The sequence below is a fragment of the Taudactylus pleione genome, unplaced genomic scaffold, assembly GCF_031769625.1.
Source record: "Taudactylus pleione unplaced genomic scaffold, aTauple2 ptg000500l, whole genome shotgun sequence".
Classification (NCBI taxonomy): domain Eukaryota; kingdom Metazoa; phylum Chordata; class Amphibia; order Anura; family Myobatrachidae; genus Taudactylus; species Taudactylus pleione.
The window spans coordinates 3406801-3432880 of NW_028284902.1; the positions used below are offsets into that span (position 1 = coordinate 3406801).

General features: G+C 45.5%; 1 protein-coding gene across 3 annotated transcripts in view; it reads right to left on the reverse strand.

The window, feature by feature from the left end:
• Positions 1–2751: 2751 nt before the first annotated feature.
• The window catches only part of RAMP1 (receptor activity modifying protein 1), an 82674-nt gene continuing 59345 nt past the window's right edge, over positions 2752–26080 (reverse strand). For all 3 annotated transcript variants that reach the window (XM_088449916.1, XM_088449914.1, XM_088449915.1), the window contains 2 exons: positions 25073–25211; positions 2752–3772 (listed from right to left, as the gene is read on the reverse strand). In XM_088449916.1, coding sequence (XP_088306042.1) covers positions 3517–3772; positions 25073–25200 — 384 coding nt within the window. In that variant the 5' untranslated portion in view covers positions 25201–25211 and the 3' untranslated portion in view covers positions 2752–3516. The remainder of the gene's footprint in view (positions 3773–25072; positions 25212–26080) is intronic.

A 26080-nucleotide genomic window follows, 5' to 3' on the forward strand; every position in this document is an offset into this window, starting at 1 on the left:
CAGGAGAAATTCTTGGCTCTGAGCATGAAATTTCCTGGGTTGTATGTCTGAAAAGGGTATTATTATCATGTGTGTGTGAGTGTGTCTGTGTGTGTGGGTGTGTGTGAGTGTGTCTGAGTTTCTGAGTGAGTGTGTGTGAGTGTCTGAGTGTGTGTGTGTCGTACAATTTTTAGCTTTCTTCTCTCTGTTTATGTTTTTTTGTTTGCTCTTATTACATAATATGGAATATCAAAATTGTGGGCTTTAACAACACAGGGTCTGTACACTCTATGGGCGCACTAAAGCAAGAAATGCGGTCAAACTCCCGAAAATGCCATTTGAGGGTTTGTCCACATTTCTCTTATGCACCAAGCCCCGGTATGCGATGCACTCTGAGGCTTGGTTGCTGTGGGTAACGCCGTCTTCTGATAGCGTTACCCTATAGAAGCCTATGGTCTTCTCTTCGCAGAGTGCTGTGAGAGGGATCCAATCGGATCCCTCCCAGCTCCCCCCGCATTGCGCTTCTTTCTGCACATGTGCAGAACGACACCGGAGGGACTTCTGGGTCATAGTCCCTCACTCGCTAAGGATGGCTCTTACTGAGAGAGTTGTCCTCTGCATTTTAGTTCATGCATACCAGCGTAATTAATGCTGACATGCATGCAACAGTGTCGGGTGCATCTCACCTTATATCTCCTGTAACATGTAAACGAGCTACTAATAATAGTCACATATGTATGTAAGTGGTTCAGGCACTTATCAGAGATGAGATATGTGAGATAAAGTAGTGATTGTGCGGGGTGGTTGTAGAGTAAGGGCTCATTCTGAATTGGGAGGAAAGCTAAAAAAAACAGTAACTCTATACCTTGGTAAAGCTGTGTTGCACTGCAGGTGGGGCAGCTATAAAGGGCCCCATCCTCCTTTAGCTGCTTTTCCTACGGTCATGGCACTGTACTCCCTCTCATATGCTAATGCTACAATTGGCTGAACTAAGGGCCAGATTCAGAGATGTAAGCTATTCCGATGTTTACAGAGTTGAGCGATTATCGGTAAACCGCACATATGTCAAAGTTGCAATGAGCCTGCGTCAGAGGCCATTACCGTAATCACTTGCAGTGACTATTTAACTCCAGTTGGGACTCCCTAATCATCTATTTATTGCCTACTTGTGCTGGAAGGGCCACTTTTGTGCCCCTGAACCTCGGGGCCCCTCTAAATCTCGGGGCCCGGGATGGGTGCACCTTTTGCACCCCCCATCGCCAGGCCTGCTATCGCACTGTGTATGGGCACCTTAACTCTCTCTCTGCACAGGTTACATCTGCCCTACCTGCAGTACAGCATGGTTTTACCATAGTGCACAGTTACTTGCTCTATCTTACTCTATTCCCAATGTTAGATCAGGCCCCCATGTCACCAATCTGTGCACCTGATAGCGCAGGTCTGTGTGTAAGAATGCTGAGAGCTTGCACTCAGCTCTAAAGCCAATTTAAATGCAATAGGAAATATCTCCATTAAGTATTGTTGTGGTATGAGAACCGTTACATAATTCCATATCCAGTGCTGCTTGAATTTAGATAAATGTACAGGGGATGAAAAGAAGTGACAGCTGCAATTAATCTATATAAATACATTTATTTCAAGAAAACGAAAAAACAATAAAAATAGATTTTTTTGCAATTTTCAGCTATACAAAATAGATTACTTTTCTGCATCACTTAAAACTATTGTTACACGTAAAATAAGATGAGACACCAGTTTAAAGATAGTGTCTCTGTGTTTTTTTTTTTACAGCTTATGACCTCACACATTTTGTTGCCTGAAAAAGAGACAAACCACATTATGGGCCCGATTCAGGGGTGGACGCTAATACCGGCGCGACTGCAGATTTATGCTAATGCCGCAGCGGCTGGAATTCATACAGAGATGCCCACCGTCTGCTTCCCATATCCGTCGTTTTGCGTAAAAAAAAAAAGATGCATCATGAGCAAATTTGGACGCACATCGGTTGCACCATTGGACATTGCACCAACCCTATGGAGGTGCAGAGTGTCCGTGAAAACATGGCCGCCAACCTCAGCGTAACTAAGGAAAAAGTCGCATTGGCTGACCGTGACATGCCCACGTCTGGCTAGCCACCCAGAAACTCCCAATGCAATTGCCTCTCCTTGTGACTCAATTTGCTCTGCGTCCCCTGGCGGTAATCATCGAGATGCATGCGCATTGCGACTCGGACTCAAACGCAAATGAAAGCATTGGCCGCTTGCCTCCAATGCGCCAGTACAGCGCCCACCTCTGGCTGTGAATCAGGTCCTCTATGGGCACAAGTAATGGTCGCCATGCTCTCAAATGTCACATTTGGCAATGAATGAAAACGATCACATATTGTAGTAGAGAAATAAGAATCTGCCCCTAACAGAAACCTTCTGTCACATATAGTAATACTGAACGATTCTAAATACCGTGAAGCACAGTTCTGATCAACAGATGCCTGTTTCTAGTTCTGGCATGATTTTAAACAGTAATACCAGGTCCCAAAATCTACTTATCTGGGGTCCTGGTATTTAGGCTATAATATGGTGGTCTTCAGATGTCTTCTGTGATCCTGCAGCTGCTACTGTTGAGCCTGTGGGGTCTATTTACTAAGCAGTGTTAGGAGACAGAGTGAAAAGTGATAAGATGCCAGCCAATCAGCTCCCAACTACCATTTCACAGGCTGTGTTTGAAAAATGACAGTTGGGAGCTGATTGGCTGGCACCTTATCACTTTTCACTCTGTCTCCTAACACTGCTTAGTAAATTAACCCCTATATCCTCCTCCTGGCAGCATTTAGTCAATTGACTATTGGCAAAATATACTGATACGGCAGGAAACATCCTAACTACCGGTCTGGACTGGACTAAGTAAGGCAGCTGCGGGCATGCAGAAAGACGGCAGAAGCCTATCTCACAGCCTAAACCATAGAGCACAGTTAAATGACCTCTGGGACGGGGTTACACTTATTATAGCCCATTTAAAACTCACTTTTTAATTTTAGCTAGAACTATCTTTTAATCTAGAGAAATCTATGAGGACCTTTTTCTTTAAACACGTAAATGCCATACATACATACAAGCTACATGACTGCTCCTCAAACATGTCAGCTATTACAGGTCTTTATTGTTTGGCCAATGCCATCTTACAATGATATCCATATTCGGTATACCCTTCGCTCCATGTTACGTTCCAGCATAGGAGCCAGCTCTGTGGGTGCTTCAGCACCCCCAATATTTGTGCTGCCACCATCCATGTCTTTGCAGGACTTCTTCTAGACATAGGCAGGGGCACTTCTCTCCCATGCATTCCGGGACAGTGATAAATATCCCAATAGGATGTTAAGGCAGCCAACGTTCATATTTCTAGAAGGCTTATTACTAATGAGCTTGATTCTGAAGGCTAACACTCCAAACAGTGTGTAGAATTAGAGAAAATGAATGACTTCTCCTCCATCAGTTTGTGTGTAATCTCAGGGGTCCTGAAGACTTGTAGCCTTCATTGCCATCAAACAATTCCTTCACTGCGTTTGCTCCGCCACACAACCAATGCTGTCATAAGAAGTGTTATGAGGACAGGAAAGAAGATGAAGGAACAGAGTATGGGGAAGGGCGGGTCAGCTGGGAGACGGCCGGTTAGGGCGCAGTTCTTGAAATACTTTATGTGGATATTTGTGAAGAAATGATCAACTAGGTGGTTTGGCCAGAAGCAGCCCCGGACTTCAGCCAGCAGAAGGGTACAATTAGTGACATCACCATAGATCCTATTGGAGAGAGAGAAAAAAAACATTAATCAGCTGTATACTAGGACACTCTAACATCAGGAAACACTGAAACATCTCTATACACTAACACCAGGATACTATGCAACATAAGGAAACACTGTAACATCTCTATACCCTAACAGCAGGATACTCTGTAACATCTCTATACACTAACACCACGATACTCTGTAACATCTCTATACCCTAACACCAGGATACTCTAACATCAGGAAGCACTGTAACATCTGTATACCCTAACACCAGGATACTCTGTAACATCTCTAACACCAGGATACTCTGTAACATATCTATACACTAATACCAGGATACTCTGTAATATCTCTATACACTAACACCAGGATACTCTGCAACATAAGGAAACACTGTAACATCTCTACACACGAACACCAGGATACTCTGTAACATCTCTAACACCAGGATACTCTGTAACATCTCTAACACCAGGATACTCTGTAACATATCTATACACTAACACCAGGATACTCTGTAATATCTCAATACACTAACACCAGGATACTCTACAACATAAGGAAACACTGTAACATCTTTATACACTAACACCAGGATACTCTGTAACATCTCTAACACCAGGATACTCTGTAACATATCTATACACTAACACCAGGATACTCTGTAATATCTCTATACACTAACACCAGGATACTCTGTAACATATCTATACACTAACACCAGGATACTCTGTAATATCTCTATACACTAACACCAGGATACTGTGCAACATAAGGAAACACTGTAATATCTCTATACCCTAACACCAGGATACTCTGCAACATCAGGAAACACTGTAACATCTCTATACACTAACACCAGGATACTCTGCAACATCAGGAAACACTGTAACATCTCTATACACTAACACCAGGATACTCTGCAACATAAGGAAACACTGTAACATCTCTATACACTAACACCAGGATACTCTGCACAATCAGGAAACACTGTAACATCTCTATACCCTAACACCAGGATACTCTGCAACATAAGGAAACACTGTAACATCTCTATACACTAACACCAGGATACTCTGCAACATCAGGAAACACTGTAACATCTCTATACACTAACACGAGGATACTCTAACATCAGGAAACACTGTAACATCTCTATACACTAACACGAGGATACTCTAACATCAGGAAACACTGTAACATCTCTATACACTAACACCAGGATACTCTGCAACATAAGGAAACACTGTAACATCTCTATACACAAACACCAGGAAACTCTGGGCCTGATTCAGAGCCGGACGCTCTGACCAGAGCGCTCGCTCTGAATCAGTGCCCTCCTACCTTAAAATGGAGCGGCCTTCTGGCCGCTCGCATAGCTGTGGGTGACCACCCACAGCATATGCGAGCGGCCAAAAAGATGGGCGTGATGGTCAAGACCATCGCGACCATCGGGCTTGCGACGAAACCCTGCAGTAGGGTCTCGTTGCAGCAAGCCCTGGAGTGATTTTGGCTCTATCAGAGCCAAAATCACTCCCACTGACATCACTAGTGATGTCAGTGGGGCCGGACTCAGACGGTAGGCGTTCCCATGGGAACGCCTCCATCTGGCAACCACGCCCACTAAAGGGGTCGTGCTGTCACTCACCATCGACAGCACGCCCCCTTTAGTGTGAGACCCATAACGACGGCTTGGCCGTCGTTATCCGGGTCTCGCGCATGCGCACGACGGAGCTCCCTCCGTCGTGCGCATGCGCATTGGGGAACATCGACCCGCTTGCGAGCGTCCTGCGCTCGCGAGCCGCTCTGAATGACCCCCTCTGCACAATCAGGAAACACTGTAACATCTCTATACACTAACACCAGGATACTCTAACATCAGGAAACACTGTAACATCTCTATACACTAACACCAGGATACTCTGTAACATCTCTATACCCTAACACCAGGATACTCTGTAACATCTCTATACCCTAACACCAGGATACTCTGTAACATCTCTATACCCTAACACCAGGATACTCTGTAACATCTCTATACACTAACACCAGGATACTCTGTAACATCTCTATACACTAACACCGGGATACTCTGCAACATCAGGAAACACTGTAACATCTCTATACCCTAACACCAGGATACTCTGTAACATCTCTATACCCTAACACCAGGATACTCTGTAACATCTCTATACCCTAACACCAGGATACTCTGTAACATCTCTATACACTAACACCAGGATACTCTGTAACATCTCTATACACTAACACCGGGATACTCTGCAACATAAGGAAACACTGTAACATCTCCATACCCTAACACCAGGATACTCTAACATCAGGAAACACTGTAACATCTCCATACACTAACACCAGGATACTCTGCAACATAAGGAAACACTGTAACATCTCCATACCCTAACACCAGGATACTCTAACATCAGGAAACACTGTAACATCTCCATACACTAACACCGGGATACTCTGCAACATAAGGAAACACTGTAACATCTCTATACACTAACACCACGATACTCTAACATAAGGAAACACTGTAACATCTCTATACACTAACACCAGGATACTCTACAACATAAGGAAACACTGAGATCACAAATTAGTGTGTTTGCTATGATACTCTCTGAAAAAAAGTGCATCAAATAACTACACAGAAAAACCAGCAGTTTTATGCGAATGCAGCCTCCAAATTCACTAGGAACTAGGAAAATAGTATTGTGCTACGTGTCCACTGATATGTATAGATTGTAAGCTTGTGAGCAGGACCCTCTTACCTCTGTCAGTTAAAGCCCAATCTTATTTTATGACTGTGGGGGTCATTCAGACCCGGTCGCGAGCGGCAGCACGCTCACAAGCGGGTCGATGTTCCCCACTGCGCATGCGCACTACGGAGGGACCCCCGTCGTGCGCATGCGCGAGACCCGGGGAGCGACGGGCTTTCCATCGCTCCGGGTCTCGCACCAAAGGGGGCGTGCTGTCGATGTTGATTGACAGCACGCCCCCTTTGGTGGGCGTGCCTGCCAGACGGAGGCGTTCCCATGGGAACGCCTACCGTCTCAAGCCGGCCCCACTGACATCACTAGTGGGGCCGGTGGGAGTGATTGCGGCAGCGAGACCCTACCGCAGGGTCTCCGTCGCAAGCCCGATGGTCGCGATGGTCAAGATCATCATGGACGCTCGCATAAGCTGTGGGTGGTAACCCACAGCTATGCGAGCGTCCATGAGGACGCTCCAAAAAAAGGTAGGAGGGCCCAGATTCAGAGCAAGCGCTCTGGTCAGAGCGTTCAGCTCTGAATCAGGCCCTGTGTTCCAAATTGTAAAGCACCGCAACGCAATATGCTGTTGCTAGCCAAAGGAATGTCAATCTTGATAATATTGCCACAAAATTATTGTCTCCCCTCTGCTTACACAATGGGTGCACTTTAATCAACTTTGTGCATAAAGTAAATGACAGAGGGAAGCGCTGACATCGCTGCCTACAAAACTCGGGAAGGCGGCAATTACCCCTCAATACTATTCATACTGTATTGCTCAGAAGTCAGGCTTGGTTATAGCAGTCTCACTGAGATGCAAGAGACAATGGGCGTGACGCATTGTATTCGAGTTGCGATGCATCTCACCACCCTTCTTACTGGTGGTAATTATGCCAGTACGCATGAAGAAAAACACTAAGGAATGCTCTCAGTAAGAGCGGTCCTTTGCGAATGAGGAACTTCTGGGTATATAACCCAGATGTCCCTCCGGCGTCCTTCTGTGTATGCCAGAGTGCTGGGAGGGATCTGATTGGATTAGATGTCTGCAGACATATCTGTCCATCGGCAAGTGTGTACGGGCGGGACACGCTTCCGGCCACCGGGACCCGGGGGCACAAGCAGATGATGGCCGGTCAGTGTGTATGAACGCCCATCATCTGCAGATATATCTGTCTGGTGTGTACCCACCGTTAGAGGAGGGCACTGTTATTCTCAGGCTCAGAAGAGTCTACAACTCTAAGTAAGTTAGAAAGAGGATTACAATGTATTTTCTAATGGTTTATTAATTTTGCTATCATCTTCATAGTTTATAGATATAGTACCACAAATTCCGCATCCCAATAAAATCAACATAAACCGATCAAAATACAAATATGTAAATGGCATAAGTAAACACCAATACAAGAGGAGATAATGGAAAAAAATAAAAAAATACGGACAAAGGAAACTTTCAAGTGGATGAGGAGGTATGGAGGGTTTTGCTGATAAGAGCTGACATTCAGTATGAGTGAGGAAGCAAACGGAGATGACAGTGATGGACTGAGACAAGTGGAAGGCACAGTAGAATCAATAGGAGGGAGTGATAAGTGAGTGTGTTGAAGTACTTGAAAAACTGGCGCATGGAGTGAGGGTGTTCAGGCAGGAGTTCCAAAGGTAAGGTGCAGCACAGGAGAAGGTAAGGTGCAGCACAGGAGAAGGTAAGGTGCAGCACAGGAGAAGGTAAGGTGCAGCACAGGAGAAGTTCTGGGTGAGGAAGAGAGGTGATGGTCATTGACAGAATGGAGTGGGCGAGTTATGGGGATAATTAGACAATGGGTCAAAAGATTAGTACTGCACTGGTAGCCTGGAAAGTGTAAGCAATCCGCAATCCAGTGAGCGGCTTCCCTTGAGGTCATGATTCTGGAATGCAGGCTAATTAATAAAGTGCAGCTGTACAGAAGCAGTCATAATGTGGAAGCCTAATTCTGTTCCATCAGCCAGGAGTTATGTTCGGCCCAGCAACACGGCTCAGGTCTAGCTGTTTGAGGAACTGTATTTCAGGTGCAAGATCATTCCAGCACAGGGGATCCATGCTGGGCCACTATTTACAGTGTAAGACTTGGGGTAAAGCCTGAAATGTAAAACATAAATGATATACTGTATGAAGCAAAAGTTGCCCTATTTTGCTTTTAATATCTCTGCTGTTTTACATTTCGGGCTTACACAGAAACGGCGGTTTGTAAATTTACCTCTTGGTCCGGACCCCATGTTCCTCCAGGCAATCAGCTGTGTAAGACAATGGTGGCTACAAACAGGCTTCCTATTGGGGGATTAGATAGGGCACGGGGACAAAACGGTATGCATGAAGAGAAGATTTGGTGCTATCGGAGCTGTATTATCCATTAGTCTACCTATGCCCCTGCCTAGAGCTTTGCAGGCACTGAGGGGTTCAGATTTACTGTTACCCATTTATTAGTATTGGCGTTAGATCTTATTTTGCAATGGAGAACGGAGGCTAAACCAGGCTCTGGGTGCTATTTGGGGCCTGCAGCAGTATTATTTGGAGAGCGCTATATTTAATATCTTCCTCAGCGTAAAAAAAAATTCCAAAAGGAATATTTATTTCATGATAGTGACTGAGAGTATTTCTGCTTTAAGACAAATGGTTGAGACCCTTTTGTATACATATATTTTCGAAAGACAATCCAACCAACAACATTAAAGGCCTGGATTTCCTCTGCCAGCTTATAGCCGTCATACAATCTGTCTGTTCCCTTCCCTGCATCTGTCCATGTACTGAGCAATAGGTGCTCGTCAGCTTCTGTTCCAGACTGGACAGGAGAGTAACTATCGCACACACTCATTTCCATGTTCTCAGGACTGCAGATGGGTTGCTAGGCTGGCATAATGCCCGCTGCTTATCACATACCTCTTATCTCCTTTTCTAATTCATTTTCCTAATTACTTTGCAAACAAAAGGAAAAACAAGCAAAGTCTTCTCACCAGGCACTACACAGCGCATTAGGAGAATTAGGGGTAAATTTAATTTACTAAAGTGAGAGTTTTTAGAAGTGAGTCTTAAAAGTAATGTTGCCCATAGCAACCAATCAGATTCTACTTAACATTTAACTAGCACCTTCTAGAAGATAATAGCTATAATCTGATTGGTTGCTATGGGCAACATCACTTCTAAAACTCACTTTTAAAAACTCTCAATTTAGTAAATTTACCCCTAAGGGTCGTTTTCAATTGCTGGCAAAAAGTCCCGGACTTTTCGCCTGCCAGACTTTCCGCCTACATAGCGTGTTTTTAGAGAAAACACTTTCCGTGCGTGCGTCAGCTTTTCGACCTATTCAATTCCAAAGGACGCGAAAACGTGTCCCAGTGAATTTCGAACAGGCGAAAAGTGCTGTCAGATTTGGGGAAATCAGCCTGACACCCCCCAAAAGATGCACTGACATGGGGGATCATTATGGGTACCCCCGAATAGCCCTGCTGAAGGTATTTGGGGTGCTTAAATGCTCTCAATTGCTGCTATTTAGCGTCTTTGCACAAGTAGTGAAGAACAGCATTTAGCAGGGGGGTTTTTGCCAAAAATAAGTAGTCCCAGCAAATTTGGTGTACATGAAAATGGGTGCAAGCATTGTTAAAAATTGTTAAAGTGAGATTTTAAAAAACACACCTTCAGCAAGCACCTGCAATCAAAAAAACACCTCCCCCATACTTGGGGAACCCCCTGGAGTCTATTTCGCTAGTTTTTAACTTTTCCCCCAACTTTGCTTTTTTTTCACCCCCAAAACTAAAGTACTTTTTGGGGGTGACCTAAAGTAAGTTTTTTACTTTTTTTTTTACACAGTTTACCTTTGGGGGACTGTCCCAGATGTGTTTCCGCAACTTTGCACCCCAAACCCCCCAATTCTGCACTTTTTTCCGTCTCCATTAAGAGGCGATCTTTTCCACTGGTTGCAAAGCGCATACTTTTCGCACCGGCGAAAAATACGGCGGAAAGTTTCCGACAGGCTAAATTAATGGCTTTTCGTCTGCAATTGAATACGGCCCTAAGTGTGATTTAATATACCATGTAACTGCTAAAGTCAGTCTAAGGCCCCCATTTATTAATGATCGCAATTGCAATGCGATCGGGGCATTACAGTATCGCCCATGATTGCACTGGAAGATGCAGGAACAGGAGCTACGAACTAGAGTTAATTACGTCAACAAAAATTTCAAGTAAATGTATTAGTCACCAAAGGTTTTTCTTGACTAAATTGTAATGAAAGCGAAAATTAGAGATGTGCGGTTTCGGTTTTACTTGGTTCTTTTCGCCACATTAGCACAAGTTCGGATTAGTTTGGATTTATCTTATTGGCTATCCAAAACATGTGAGAGCCGGATAGCCAATAAGATAGATCCTAACTAATCCGAACTTACGCTAATATGGCGAAAAGAACCGAGTAAAACCAGACCCGCACATCTCTAACGAAAATAGGAAATTCTTAATAATGGAAATTCTGACCCTGTCGCCTGTCGGCATCTTTAGCCTTCGGGCTTCTGGCATCGGGATATGAACCGGCGGCTATTCAGACGCCGGGACTTCATACCCATTTGGCGTGGCCCAATATCTGCAATGCATTGCATTCTGTAAGTTGGTAAATTTGCCAACATCCCACATAGAAACCTATGGGGGTCGTGGCTGCTGGCGGGAATGGAGGGATCGCAGCAGGAATCGGCGATATAGCCGCAAATATAGAATCGGCGATATAGCCACAAATATAGAATGATAAATGGGCCCCTCAGTGTCATTTTCCAGCGTCAACTGTTGTTGAACTAGCAGCAGCTGATGAAGGAGAGAGTTGGGCTGGGGAAGGAGACAAATACATTATCAGGGGTACCGTATATGTTGTTGACATTCATAATGTTGACATACAGCATGTCAACATGGTTGGCATGTCGACAATGACCAAGTCCACATTCATCATGTTGACACTGATGACATGTCAACATAATTATAATGTCAACTAATGTTGCTGGTAGTCCAGTGGTGACTTACCTGGTCTGGCATCTCCAACAATGTCTTCCAGGTCCGGTGGTCAATTGACAGTGACTTTCAGCTGATCCTGTGCCGCTTCCGGCGGTATTTCTAACCCCTAACTCTCCCCTTGGTGCCTAACCCTATTCCTCTAGTACCGCAGGCTAATCCTAAACCTCCTGTGCTGCAGCCTAAGCCTAACCCTCCAGTACCACAGCCTAAGCCTAACCCTCCAGTACCGAAGCCTAACCCTAACTCTCTAGTGCCGCAGCCTAAGCCTAACCTTCCAGTAGCGCAGCCTAACCCTAATCCTCCAGTGCTGCAGCCTAAGCCTAACCCTCCAGTCCCGCAGCCTAAATCTAACCCTCCAGTGCCACAACCTAAGCCTAACCCTCCAGTACCACAGCCTAACCCTAACTCTCTAGTGCCGCAGCCTAAGCCTAACCCTCCAGTAGCACAGTCTAACCCTAATCCTCCAGTGCCGCAGCCTATTCTCACCCTCCAGAGCCGCAGCCTAATACTCCAGTGTCACAGCTTAACCCTAAACTTCCAGTGCTGCAGCATAACCCCACCTAACCCTCCTCCTGATGCCTAACCCTAACCCTCCAGTGCTGCAGCCTAAGTATAACTCTCCAGTGCCGCAGCCTAACCTCAACTCTCCAGTGCCGCGGCTTAACCATAACTCTTCAGTGCCACAGCCTAACCCTTCCCCTAGTGCCTAACCCTAAATTTCCAGTGCCACAGCCAAACCCTAACTCTCCAGTGCCGCAGCCTAACACTCCCCCTGGTGCCAAACTCTAACCCTAACACTCCAGTGCCCCAGCCTAACCCTAAATCTCCAATGCCGCAGCCTAACCATAACCCTTCAGTGCTGCAGCCTAACACTCCCCCTGGTGCCTAACTCTAACCCTCCAGTGCCCCAGCCTAACTCTAACCCTCCAGTGCCCCAGCCTAACCTTAACCCTCCAGTGCCACAGCCTAACACTCCCCCTGGTGCCAAACTCTAACCCTCCAGTGCCGCAGCCTAACTCTAACCCTCCAGTTCCCTAGCCTAACTCTAACCCTCCAGTGCCCCAGCCTAACCCTAACTCTCCAGTGCCGCAGCCTAACACTCCCCCTGGTGCCAAACTCTAACCCTCTAGTGCCCCAGCCTAACCCTAACCCTCCAGTGCCCCAGCCTAACCCTAACTCTCCAGTGCCGCAGCCTAACTCTAACCCTCCAGTTCCCTAGCCTAACTCTAACCCTCCAGTGCCCCAGCCTAACACTCCCCCTGGTGCCAAACTCTAACCCTCCAGTGCCCCAGCCTAACCCTAACCCTCCAGTGCCCCAGCCTAACCCTAACTCTCCAGTGCCGCAGCCTAACACTCCCCCTGGTGCCAAACTCTAACCCTCCAGTGCCCCAGCCTAACCCTAACCCTCCAGTTCCCTAGCCTAACTCTAACCCTCCAGTGCCCCAGCCTAACCCTAACTCTCCAGTGCCGCAGCCTAACACTCCCCCTGGTGCCAAACTCTAACCCTCCAGTGCCCCAGCCTAACCCTAACCCTCCAGTGCCCCAGCCTAACCCTAACTCTCCAGTGCCGCAGCCTAACTCTAACCCTCCAGTTCCCTAGCCTAACTCTAACCCTCCAGTGCCCCAGCCTAACCCTAACTCTCCAGTGCCGCAGCCTAACACTCCCCCTGGTGCCAAACTCTAACCCTCCAGTTCCCTAGCCTAACTCTAACCCTCCAGTGCCCCAGCCTAACCCTAACTCTCCAGTGCCGTAGCCTAACACTCCCCCTGGTGCCAAACTCTAACCCTCCAGTGCCCCAGCCTAACCCTAACCCTCCAGTGCCCCAGCCTAACCCTAACTCTCCAGTGCCGCAGCCTAACACTCCCCCTGGTACCAAACTCTAACCCTCCAGTGCCCCAGCCTAACACTAACCCTCCAGTGCCCCAGCCTAACCCTAACTCTCCAGTGCCCCAGCCTAACTCTAACTCTCCAGTTCCCTAGCCTAACTCTAACCCTCCAGTGCCCCAGCCTAACCCTAACTCTCCAGTGCCGCAGCCTAACACTCCCCCTGGTGCCAAACTCTAACCCTCCAGTGCCCCAGCCTAACCCTAACCCTCCAGTGCCCCAGCCTAACCTTAACTCTCCAGTGCCACAGCCTAACACTCCCCCTGGTGCCAAACTCTAACCCTCCAGTGCCCCAGCCTTACTCTAACCCTCCAGTGCCCCAGCCTAACTCTAACCCTCCAGTTCCCTAGCCTAACTCTAACCCTCCAGTGCCCCAGCCTAACCCTAACTCTCCAGTGCCCCAGCCTAACCCTAACTCTCCAGTGCCCTAGCCTAACTCTAACCCTCCAGTGCCCCAGCCTAACCCTAACTCTCCAGTGCCGCAGCCTAACACTCCCCCTGGTGCCAAACTCTAACCCTCCAGTTCCCTAGCCTAACTCTAACCCTCCAGTTCCCTAGCCTAACTCTAACCCTCCAGTGCCCCAGCCTAACCCTAACTCTCCAGTGCCCCAGCCTAACCCTAACCCTCCAGTTCCCTAGCCTAACTCTAACCCTCCAGTGCCCCAGCCTAACCCTAACTCTCCAGTGCCGCAGCCTAACACTCCCCCTGGTGCCAAACTCTAACCCTCCAGTTCCCTAGCCTAACTCTAACCCTCCAGTGCCCCAGCCTAACCCTAACTCTCCAGTGCCGTAGCCTAACACTCCCCCTGGTGCCAAACTCTAACCCTCCAGTGCCCCAGCCTAACCCTAACCCTCCAGTGCCCCAGCCTAACCCTAACTCTCCAGTGCCGCAGCCTAACACTCCCCCTGGTACCAAACTCTAACCCTCCAGTGCCCCAGCCTAACACTAACCCTCCAGTGCCCCAGCCTAACCCTAACTCTCCAGTGCCCCAGCCTAACTCTAACTCTCCAGTTCCCTAGCCTAACTCTAACCCTCCAGTGCCCCAGCCTAACCCTAACTCTCCAGTGCCGCAGCCTAACACTCCCCCTGGTGCCAAACTCTAACCCTAATACTCCAGTGCCCCAGCCTAACCCTAATACTCCAGTGCCCCAGCCTAACCCTAACTCTCCAATGCCGCAGCCTAACCATAACCCTTCAGTGCTGCAGCCTAACACTCCCCCTGGTGCCTAACTCTAACCCTCCAGTGCCCCAGCCTAACTAACCCTCCAGTGCCCCAGCCTAACCCTAACCCTCCAGTGCCCCAGCCTAACACTCCCCCTGGTGCCAAACTCTAACCCTCCAGTGCCCCAGCCTAACTCTAACCCTCCAGTGCCCCAGCCTAACTCTAACCCTCCAGTGCCCCAGCCTAACTCTAACCCTCCAGTGCCCCAGCCTAACCCTAACCCTCCAGTGCCGCAGCCAAACACTCCCCCTGGTGCCAAACTCTAACCCTCCAGTGCCCCAGCCTAACTCTAACCCTCCAGTGCCCCAGCCTAACTCTAACCCTCCAGTGCCCCAGCCTAACCCTAACCCTCCGGTGCCCCAGCCTAACACTCCCCCTGGTGCCAAACTCTAACCCTAATACTCCAGTGCTCCAGCCTAACCCTAATACTCCAGTGCCCCAGCCTAACCCTAACACTCCCGTGCCCCAGCCTAACCCTAATACTCCAGTGCCCCAGCCTAACCCTAACACTCCAGTGCCCCAGCCTAACCATAACCCTTCAGTGCTGCAGCCTAACACTCCTCCTGGTGCCTAACTCTAACCCCCCAGTCGGTGAAGAATGTCAACATTTTACACTTGAAAATTGCGATGTTGACATTATAATTGAGGACACTGTTACTGCATCCACATTATGTCATTCTAGTATTATATTACAAAAAACTCAAAATAGCACAGAACTGACTACACGCCCACGACACTCCCACATTACTCTTACAAAACGGGCGTTTATAAGGTAGCTCCCCAGGTTACACCCAGAAACGACATTTCATAGACAGTGAGAGTCATGCATGGGGACCCTGTGGAGGTGCGTATGTATGGTGTGGAGAATGCGCAGTCAGGGCCTGTAACTAGGGTAGGACGGCCTGTGCCATGGCACAGGGCACCACAGGGGAGTGGGCGCTGTTTGGGCCTGTCAGTTTTCCTGTTTATTATCATTCTCACTTGTAGCTTCCTCTTCTTTTATCCCCAGCATCTCCTGGCCTCCCCTATCTCTTCCCAGGCCCTTCCCCTTGAGGCCATGGCCCTTTTTCAGGTGCACTATCTTATGTCCCTATTTAAAAATTGTGGGGGGGGTGCCAATGCTCTCTCTGGCACAGGGCACCAAAAAGTCTAGTTACTGCTCTGTGCGCAGCTTTCTAGAAATCGCTAGATACGTTCATTCTTAGACTTTCATGCGAAAAGGTTCACAATATGCAAAAATCTAGGTACGGACACATGAGCAATAGGTGTGTGCACCTATAAAGATGATGAAAGCATGCCTGCTCAGTCCCATGGGGGATGCATTTTTGTCCCCCCACAAAGCACCAGTGTATGCACCATGTGCTTTGCTGTGTTATAGACAGAGACAGCAACTGTCCATAAATCCTGCTAAGTGATGCCCTTAATCCTCATGGCGTCTTGTGCAAGCACACAGTTTTACAGACTATAAGATCGCGCGTGAGACCTGATCCACAATAAACTATTAAGATTAGCTTTCAACAGTACAAATACAACAACAAAAATAACAATAACATAAAGTGACCTTGAAGGCAATGACCATCTCCCCAATGATTATTTTCCATCTTCTTCTGGATAAACAAAATGCATCTGGGAAAGCTTGGACTTAATCAGTTAATGTCTATGTAAATATATATCTCATTAAAACATCTTGTGGTATGTTCAGACAGAGCCTTTAATCCTGCATGCATAAACCACGGTGGACCCAGGCAGATTGCATCTACAGGCCAGGAGTGGAATCTCCGCAGAGCTGCTGACTGCTCTGAGCGACCTCTTGTCACCGCCAGACCAGCTTTGATCAGTGTGGAAAACAGCTGGAAGCAATTGGAGCTCTCCCAACTATTAGATTATCATCGGGCAAAAAAGGGTGTTTATATAAATAGTTTGGGCTGACTAGGGTTAATGTGGGATTATAGTAGTGCCAGTACAACCACAGACAGCATCTCCTAAAGTGCTGTGGATTTGTGTTGTATTGATGTCAACACTCTTCAAGAGGAGAGGTCACGGATTTGTACTGGAGCAGTGTGGGAATGGACTGGAGCCCCCTCAGGAGACATATATACTCCCTCGCCCCAGGCTAAGTCATGACTGAGTCATCCACCCTGGGGGTTCAGTGGTTTCTTTACTCTTAAACATCCTGAATATATGCTGTTGAATGAACCATGGAACACAGCAGTGCATTGAACCCATAAAGGGGATGAAGAACTCTAGTACACTGATAAAAATAGAAGGGCTGCTCCACAGACAGTCACTAGTAAGCCAGGTCTGGGCACAATGATTAATGTGTGAGGAAATAAGAGAGTCATCCCGTTTCTGTGTCTCATCATTTTTTTTTTATATATTTTTTTCAATAGTATTAGAATTAACATTAAAGTTTCAGTTAAAGGAACCACATTTTAAGTCTTCTCACAGTACAATTACATTTGGTACATAAAATATGTCTTTATTGTATATTTATTTTTTTAATTATTATTATTACAGTATTATTATTATTATTATTATTATTATTATTATTATTATTATTATTATTGCAGTATTATTATTACAGTATAATTATTACAGCACTATAATTACTTAGTATTATTACAGTACTATTATTATTATTACAGTACTATTATTATTATTATTATTACTACTACAGTATTATTATTACTACTGTATTTATTATTATTGCAGTAGTATTATTATTATAATTACTACAGTAGAATTATTACACCACTATTATTACTTAGTATTATTATTATTATTACTACTACAGTATTATTATTACTACTGTATTTATTATTATTATTGCAGTAGTATTATTATAATTACTACAGTAGAATTATTACAGCACTATTACTTAGTATTATTATTATTATTATTATTATTACTACAGTATTATTATTACTACTGTATTATTATTATTGCAGTAGTATTATAATTACTACAGTAGAATTATTACAGCACTATTATTACTTAGTATTATTATTATTATTACTACAGTATTATTATTACTACTGTATTATTATTGCAGTAGTATTATTATAATTACTACAGTAGAATTATTACAGCACTATTATTACTTAGTATTATTATTATTATAATAGCACTATTATTAATATTATTATTTTGTGCCTCGACAGTAACTATGGATACAGTTCTTGTCCCCATGTAAGGACTCTTCATTCTCACTGTTTTCTAATGTCCTCATTGCTTACTGAGCGCTGCAGCAGTCGTACATTGACACCACTGCACAGGTGCACATATTACAGTCTCCAAGTTAAGACCCTTCCCACACCCTGCGGTTGACCCAACCAGCTGTTGCAAAGTCAGATGCACGACATGAGAGACGAACTGGATGTCAGAACACATTTGTTAGGTGTTTTGAATTAAATAGGATGGGGGGGGGGGGATTGAATGAGGGAAAGCTGAGATGAGTGGAAGCAGGAATCATGTATTTGGACAGACCAGATTACATGTCTGTCTGGATTCAGAGCTTTGGGTACCAATTGGTTAACTGGCATTTGTGGACAGATGGTTGTTAGAGGTCACTCAGTGAGGAGACAATGATTTGTCCTTGGGCTCCCAGCTACTATTCTCCTTACCCAAGCTACTAGCTGTATACTGTATGCTATCACAACAACCACAGCTCCTGTATCCCTCCCTATTGTACTGTGACACTATTTGATGCCTTATGATGACCTGTCCACCCCCTGTGGTATCCGGATAGAAGATCAACAATAAAAAGGTTGACAGTCAATAGGACAACACCAAATGGTCAACATACAATAGGTCAACAGGTACTAAAGGTCGACTGACAAACGGTTGATAGTGCAAAAGGTTGACAGGGTTAAAAGGTCAACAGGTTAAAATGGTCAACACACAAATGGTCAACATGTTTTTTTTTATGTTTGTTTTTTTTCCAACATTTTTATGGTTAGGGGAGGGTTAGGGTTAGGCTGCTGGAGGGGACAGTTAAGCACTAGGGGGAGGGTTAGGTTTACGCACTGGGGGAGGTTTAGGCACTAGGGGAGGGTTAAAGCTAGGCACTAGGGGGAGAGTTAGGTTTACGCACTGGGGGAGGTTTAGGCACTAGGGGAGGGTTAAAGTTAAGCACTAGGGAGAGGGTTAGGGTTAGGCACTAGGGGAAGGGTTAGGGTTAGGCACTAGGGGAGGGTTAGGCACCAGGGGGAGGGTTAGGGTTAAATTACCAAAAAATAATGTGTCAACCATTTAAACCTGTCGACCTTTTAACCCTGTCAACCTTTTGTCCCAGTCAACCTATTGCATGTCAATCATTTGGTGTTGACCTTTTTTTTTTTTTTTACTGTCGATCTTCTACACCACACCCATAAAATGTCCGTCAATTAGCAACATACAGAACCAGTGTTCTTGTTATCTCCTCTGCGGATGTTCACATAACTGAGATAAACCATTCGCAGTGTAAGAGAATGAGGTAACTCAGCAAAGAAAACTGCAAAAGTATTGGAAGCTATAACCACAGCCTCATCGTATAAAAAACATAATAGTATCAGATTCACTTCCAGTGAGGTACAATTATTGCATCTGGCAGCCTGGAGAAGTAATGAATCCCCTATAGAGCAAGTTACACGACACAGCTGATAGTCCTGTCACAACACCTGAGGCGGCAGCTTCCATCTACCCTGTATCTCAGAGGTTACTTACACAAACCATCATTACAGCAATGGGCAGGGAGGTTATATGCAAATAATGTTCACTCTATTCAATTATTTTATTACTAATGCCCAAAGGGACATATAAAACTGTGTCTTTCTCTAGATAAACTTTATTATAATTTTAGAAGAGAACATATATATATATATATATATATATATAGATATATGATATATACAGATTGTGGAGGTATGTAGTCGCCCGTATACGTACGGGAAGCCGGCGGACATAATACGGACCGCCGGCTTCCAGACTACTTAATTCCGGCGAGGGTTACATGACAGGCGTCTAAATCTAAATTTATGGCTCCCGGGGGGGACTTAGGGTTAGGCACCCCCCTGGGAGGTTAGGGTCAGGCTAGGAGGAGGGGGGGTTAGGGTTAGGCACCCCCCTGGGGGACTTAGGTTTAGGCGGTGGGGAAGGGGGTGTTAGATTTAGGCACTTATAGGGGGAATTAGGGCTAGGCACAAGGGGGGGTTAGGGTTAGGCACCCTAAAGGAGGGTTAGGGGGTAAAATTAGATTAGCTATACTTACCTTTAGGACGATCTGGATTTCCTCCTCTGTCGGGCTGCCGCGGCCGGCGGTAACTCATACCGAATGTGTCGACAATCAGTCAAAAGGGCCTTTGCAGGATATCCCCTGAAAAACTCAATTTTACCGCAGATATTAAGTATTCACCTACTGTGTTTTCGTTTGCAAAAGAAACTCCCATAGGTTTCTAAGGGGGTGCTCTATTGCCGCAGTTGGAGTTAGCCATTATAGCTCATAGGCTGTAAAGTACCGGGAGAGGAATCCATAGGATCCGTCCCCGGCAATCTCCACTCGCGCATACGTGGTCAGCAGACTTGTTATACATTGCAGGGATGGGTTTCTATCAGAGTCCCGTCCCTGCATGTGTTTAATGGTCCATCCCGGCGATACTTTATTTCTTATTGCCCTGATTAGCAGCGATAAGAGATAAGAAATGATAAATTATCGGGTCAAAAATCTGATAAATAATAAATGGGCCCCAAAAAACACACGAAATGTCAACAAAATTAAAATGTTGACATATGAAATGTCGACAGTCAAACTGTCGACATAAAATTTTAGGTGGTGTGGGTATAAGGATTAGACTTAGGGTTTAGGGTTAGTGTTAGGCTGAAAATTGAAAGTCGACATTATGTCGGCCTTTTGTCAGTGTCGGCATTTTGCAAGTCATCATTGTCTACCTGTCGACATTATAGTGTCTATATAATGACTGTCGACATTGTGATTGACAACAAAACAGGCTGAAAATTGGATGTGTATCCACTTTTAGTTAATGAATAACATATGGGAGTAACAGTATGAAGAAAAGGTATTCAGTCTTCAGAGTGCGGAGACCCAGTATACACAGTAATGTGTATAACGGCTTTTAGGAGAAATACTTCAGATTTGATTTTATTCATCTCTCAATCTCAGTTTTGTTTGTCCTTTTATAATTTAAGACTTGCAAAAACTTATCTCCAAGGAGATGAGTTCCATCCTCCTTGTGTTTAGTTACTATAGAAACATATTACTTTATTGTGATTATTTAGCTCATAAATCGCTGTGGTCAACATGTACAGTGCTGTACAGACCCTTTAAACTTCAACTAGTGTAACACATATTAAAGAAGCAAAGAATAAAAGCAATCATTTTTCATACAGTGTAATATCTTCTACTCTTCTGCCTTAAAAAAAAAAAAAAAAAAAAACATTTATTTACCTAGTATTGTTTAGCTCACTACCTTTCCCAACCAGATACTGTATGCCGATAACTAGCTGGTTTGTCCAGAAAAATGACAGTTAGTACTGCAGCTTCATTGTGTAAAATTAAACTACAAATAGTATTAATTAAAATGATAAATAAGTTAATAAATTATATTATTATTTATTTAGGAGGTGCCGCAAATGTGTCTAGGGCCGGCCGTTACTCATCCCAGCGCCGGCTTCCCCTGACTTCTCGAGCGGTCAGACATCAGGTGCGGTAGCGAGTGACTTGCTGAGGATTATGCCTTGGGACCGCTTGGACATCCATGTGCTGCTCCGTGACTTGGTTGCTGCGGTTGCCGTCATGGGCGCTGCCATGACAGTCTTCATCACCTGACTGACCCTTTACCCAATGGTAGCGTGGTTGTTGTCAGCTGACGCTGTCCTCCAATGGACTGCTACCTTAGGGTATATAACAGGGCTCTGGGCAGCAGGAAGTTGCCTGAACAACGTTGTTTCTTCTGGTGTAAGCTTGCCATTACTACGTTCCAGGTTCGTTGCTCCTCTCTTGTCAGAGCTATTTCTAATGTTCATCCGCAGCTAGTGTACTCAGTACCTTCACCAAGTGCCATCTTGTGATACCATCTCCCAGTGACAGGGCTGCATCTAAAACCACAGTGTACCATCTCCCAGTGACAGGGCTGCAGCTAAAACCACACAATCATATGTGATTGTGTCAGGGAAAGCCCAGCCTGGCATGGTCGCATCTCATGTGAACACACCAGGCAAGTGGTAAAGGGGCTAATGCAGGGGTGAACACAAGTCATCTGGAGTTGCTCTGGCACTGCCTGTACGGGAATAAGTGCACATATTACCCTGTATGCAGATTTGTGCCCACCTCTGCAACTGGACCGTTGCTATCCATCTGCTTGGTTTTATAGCCGTCATCATTATTAGTGCGTAAACCTAGATCAAACTATAATGCTATTAAAAGTCCTTATAAATATCAGATCCTTTAAATGTACAGTGTGAGACTCTTGCAGTATAATTTTTTATAAACCTGTTTTGTTTTGATACAGTTGCATGTTACCAGGGCCTCCCGGGCTTCTCACGCATACCCAAAGTGAGGTCTCACAGATTCCTTATAAATGGACATTTCTTCATGCTTATTTTTGGCATTGAATTCCATTGCTAAGTCTACGATCTACAATTATACCAAGATCTTTCTTATCCATTGGAACAACTGGCTCTTTTCACCCTGCTAGCCAACTGGTCATCCCAGGCCTCCCCCGTTCCTCGATGTGGGTTAAATAAATCACCTAGGCAAATAGTGGGTGAAAGAAAAACACAATCTACACAAAACAATAGCTTAAATGTGCCAAATGCCAGAGTATTCGCCACACTGCAAATTACACTCATTCCTAACCCTCATCAGCGTATTTGTCGCAGTCCCTTGGATGCCCTTCGCAGCTGCCTGGTAAACTTGATATGCAACTTGTTGACCACCCTTGGTTAACATCTTAAACTTGGTTCTGTAGGTCTCTGGAGCTACTGCCTATTGGGTCAACATTGCACTGTAAATGTCCTGATAATTGCTGCAAGCTGCAGGACTTGTGGCATGGTATGCCTAAAGTGTGCATCCCATAAGACTGGGACGTAGATATCTAGGACACTGCATTCTCGGCACAGTCCACAGCCATTACGGACCTCAATACCTGAACATGCTTTATGATGTTCTTTAAAGTCTTATTAAACTTGGGAATGTCTTTATATCCCAGGTGAGAACCCGACCAGGTATCGCATTGGTCCAAACAGTTGAACGCTGGAGAGGCTGGTAACTGGAAAGGAACTTGCATACTCCATAACTCAGGCTTTTTCTATCGAGGTAGTGGCCAGACCCAGTGCCACCAGGAGCCTTTTTATCAATGCAATGGGGTCACTGGGATCCTCTGGGCTGGACACACTTGGTGCATCTTCATATAGGCGGGCGAGCCATCTCCTCCTCTCATCTGCGTTCCATCATCTCCTTCAGCATGGTGTGCTCCTGCTCCCATTGCCTTAGTTGGCTCAGCACCACCACCATTGTGTCTGTAAGTCATATCTTATCCTGCAACATTTATAGGAAAAGTCCTCAAAGTAAATATATGAATCTGTTGCAACCAGGGCCTGACTGTCCAACTGGCACATCCGGCAAATTCCAGAAGGGCCGTTGGCTAGATCGGCCGATGTGTCGTGAAAGCCTGGCCGGGCACCTCCACTTCCCAGCCCTCTGCTTGGCCGGCATGCAAAGAGACATGGTCATTCTGAGAGGTCACGCCACCATAACTCACGCCCCCTCTAGCTTGCACACACAGAGGTAATAATGTTCTACAGTCCTAGTTGTCCCTGGTGAACCTGATGCATTATATTACAAACCTGAGGATACCGCGTAAATGTTTAGCTCTTTTAGTCCTGATCTCACCATACGTCAGCTTATGCATTCCCAGTGGCTCTGAGTTAAATAAATCACCTAAGTGTTTAGCAGGATAAAGACATAAAAGCACACAACTCAAAACAATAGTATAAATGTTACAAATACCAAATGGTTCACCAAATTGCAAATTCCAAACACACCCATATTTCACACCAGTATCTTTGTTGCAGTTCCTTTGATATGCAGTACCAGACCTGAGCAACATTCTTCACTCCTCTGCCATCTGGGCAGACACTAAGCTCAGTTATTCTAATTTTGACAGGCACACAAAGAACCTCATTCAGAGGCGGTTGTTAGTTGCAAGCGGTCACTCTGAATCAGAGCGGCCGCTTGCATCCTGAATGACCACCTCCTTGTCGATCGCTAAGCTATGGGTTAACACCCACAGCTCTAGCGACTGACATGGGTGATGGTCGCAATGGTCAAGACCATCGCGACCACCGGGGCGTACGATCAGGCCCTAAGGTTGGGTCTGGGCACTCGTAAGCCCCAGGGAGGTTCCTGCTCTGACCGAGCAGGAAGCTCCCCACTGACATCAGCAATGATGTCAGTGGGGCCGCCCCCAAACAGCAAGCGTTCCGGCGGGAACGCCTCCATTTGGGCAGGCACGCCCCCTGCCCGCCTCCCAAACGGGGTGAGCTGTCACTCACCATCGACAGCTCGCCCCGTCTGCTGCGAGACCCCTAGCGATGGAGTGTCCGTCGTTAGCCGGGTCTCGCGCATGCGCACGACGGAGCCGGCTCCGTCGTGCGCATGCCCAGTGGGGCAACATCGAGTTGGTTACGAGCGCTCAGCGCTTGCGACCGACTCTGAATGATCCCCAAAGTCCTGAGAGGCATTTCACTCTACTTTGCACCCCATCCTGCACCTCTGCAACTTCCATGCATCCGATCCTCGTTGCCCTGAGACCAGTACAACCAGAGAATGAACCCCACACCAACACTATCCAGGAGAGAGATAACGTTTGCCCTGTGTCTGCGTCTTTTTAAATACCACTCACGTTTCTCACTTGCAGGCACCATCCGGTGTTTGGCTCCAGCATGTCTGCTAAAGCAAGATGAGACTTAGTGGGACACCTGCTGCCTGCATATAGTCACGATGGCCGGGTGGTGTATAACAGTGAACAAGCATAGTGCACATTTACACAGTAGTAACAGTGCCACCTTGCAACATTTGAGAATTATACAGTGGGCATAAAATAAATACAAAATATATTAAAAAAAAGCCAATAAGTGTTAAACAAGTTTGGACAAGAAGATGTGTTCTTCCTAAAATGCAAGTAGATTTGTTTACAAGATCAGTCATATATCCATGCTATTTTTTTCCCACGGTATTATTTTTAAGTATATTATTTAGTCTGGTTCCTTAACCTTGCCTCAAAGATATTGACATAATAATATATGTATTTAATCGGCCCTGACAGATATAATTATGGAAGGGGTTTGGAAGAGAGAGAATGTAAAGGGCTTGGAAGAAGAGAAAGAACAGATGCATAGCTCGGGATGCACTTACCCTGCTGTTGCCCCCCAGTCACACCATAGACTCACGTCCAAGTTTTCCATCGCCGCACTGAACTGCTGCAGACAGTACTCATTCAAGAGAATGGCATAAGCGGACTCATTACATCCTGCAAAAACCATCAGTGGAGGAGCTACAAAGAGAGAAAAGAAACACAAATCCTCTGGTTATACAAATCCTCTTTCAGGTAAATACCTGTCGACTAAAAACAATGTTATGTGTCAGAATAACAAACGTCACGTCTGTTTATGTATATATTTACATGTAATTATTGTCATTATGCAGCGGAAACAGCGCACGGTGACAAATGATTGACAGATTAACATAGAACAAGACATATTAGTGTAACAAGAGCAACGTGCTTGGGAAGACCATCACATGCTACATTTGGTCCTTGCTGTAAGATAATAACTGGCATTAGATAATAACAGTATGAACACGTAATAGCATTATTGTACAGGATAAATTTAGAATTGCGGTCGAAATATTAGGACCACAAACATTTTCATGACGAGATTTTTGGCATCTAAAAAAAACAAATGCACAGCACAAGGAGAAAAGAGAGCACAACGGCTGTGGATGAAATCAGCATGCGATGGGAACAGCTAAAGAGTTAGATAAAGGAAAATACTAAATATTAATAAAATACTTACATTTAGTAATAAATGCTTCTAATTATTTTTTGGAAAATCACTTAATCTATTGTTCATAAATACTGCTTGATGGCCAAATGACAGTAAATTCACTGACGGTCAACAGAAATGAATTATGATACTTTTATCAGTCACCAAATAATAAATGCCAGTAAAATGTTACTATTATCCTGGTTTTTCTGAGACTCCAGTGCGTTTGATGGTACGTACTTTACCCTCTAGAAACTCTGGGCCTAATTCAGACCCGCTCGCGAGCGTAGGACGCTCGCAAGCGGGTTGATGGTGCCCTAATGCGCATGCGCACGACGGAGGGAGCTCCGTCGTGTGCATGCGCGAGACCCGCATAGCG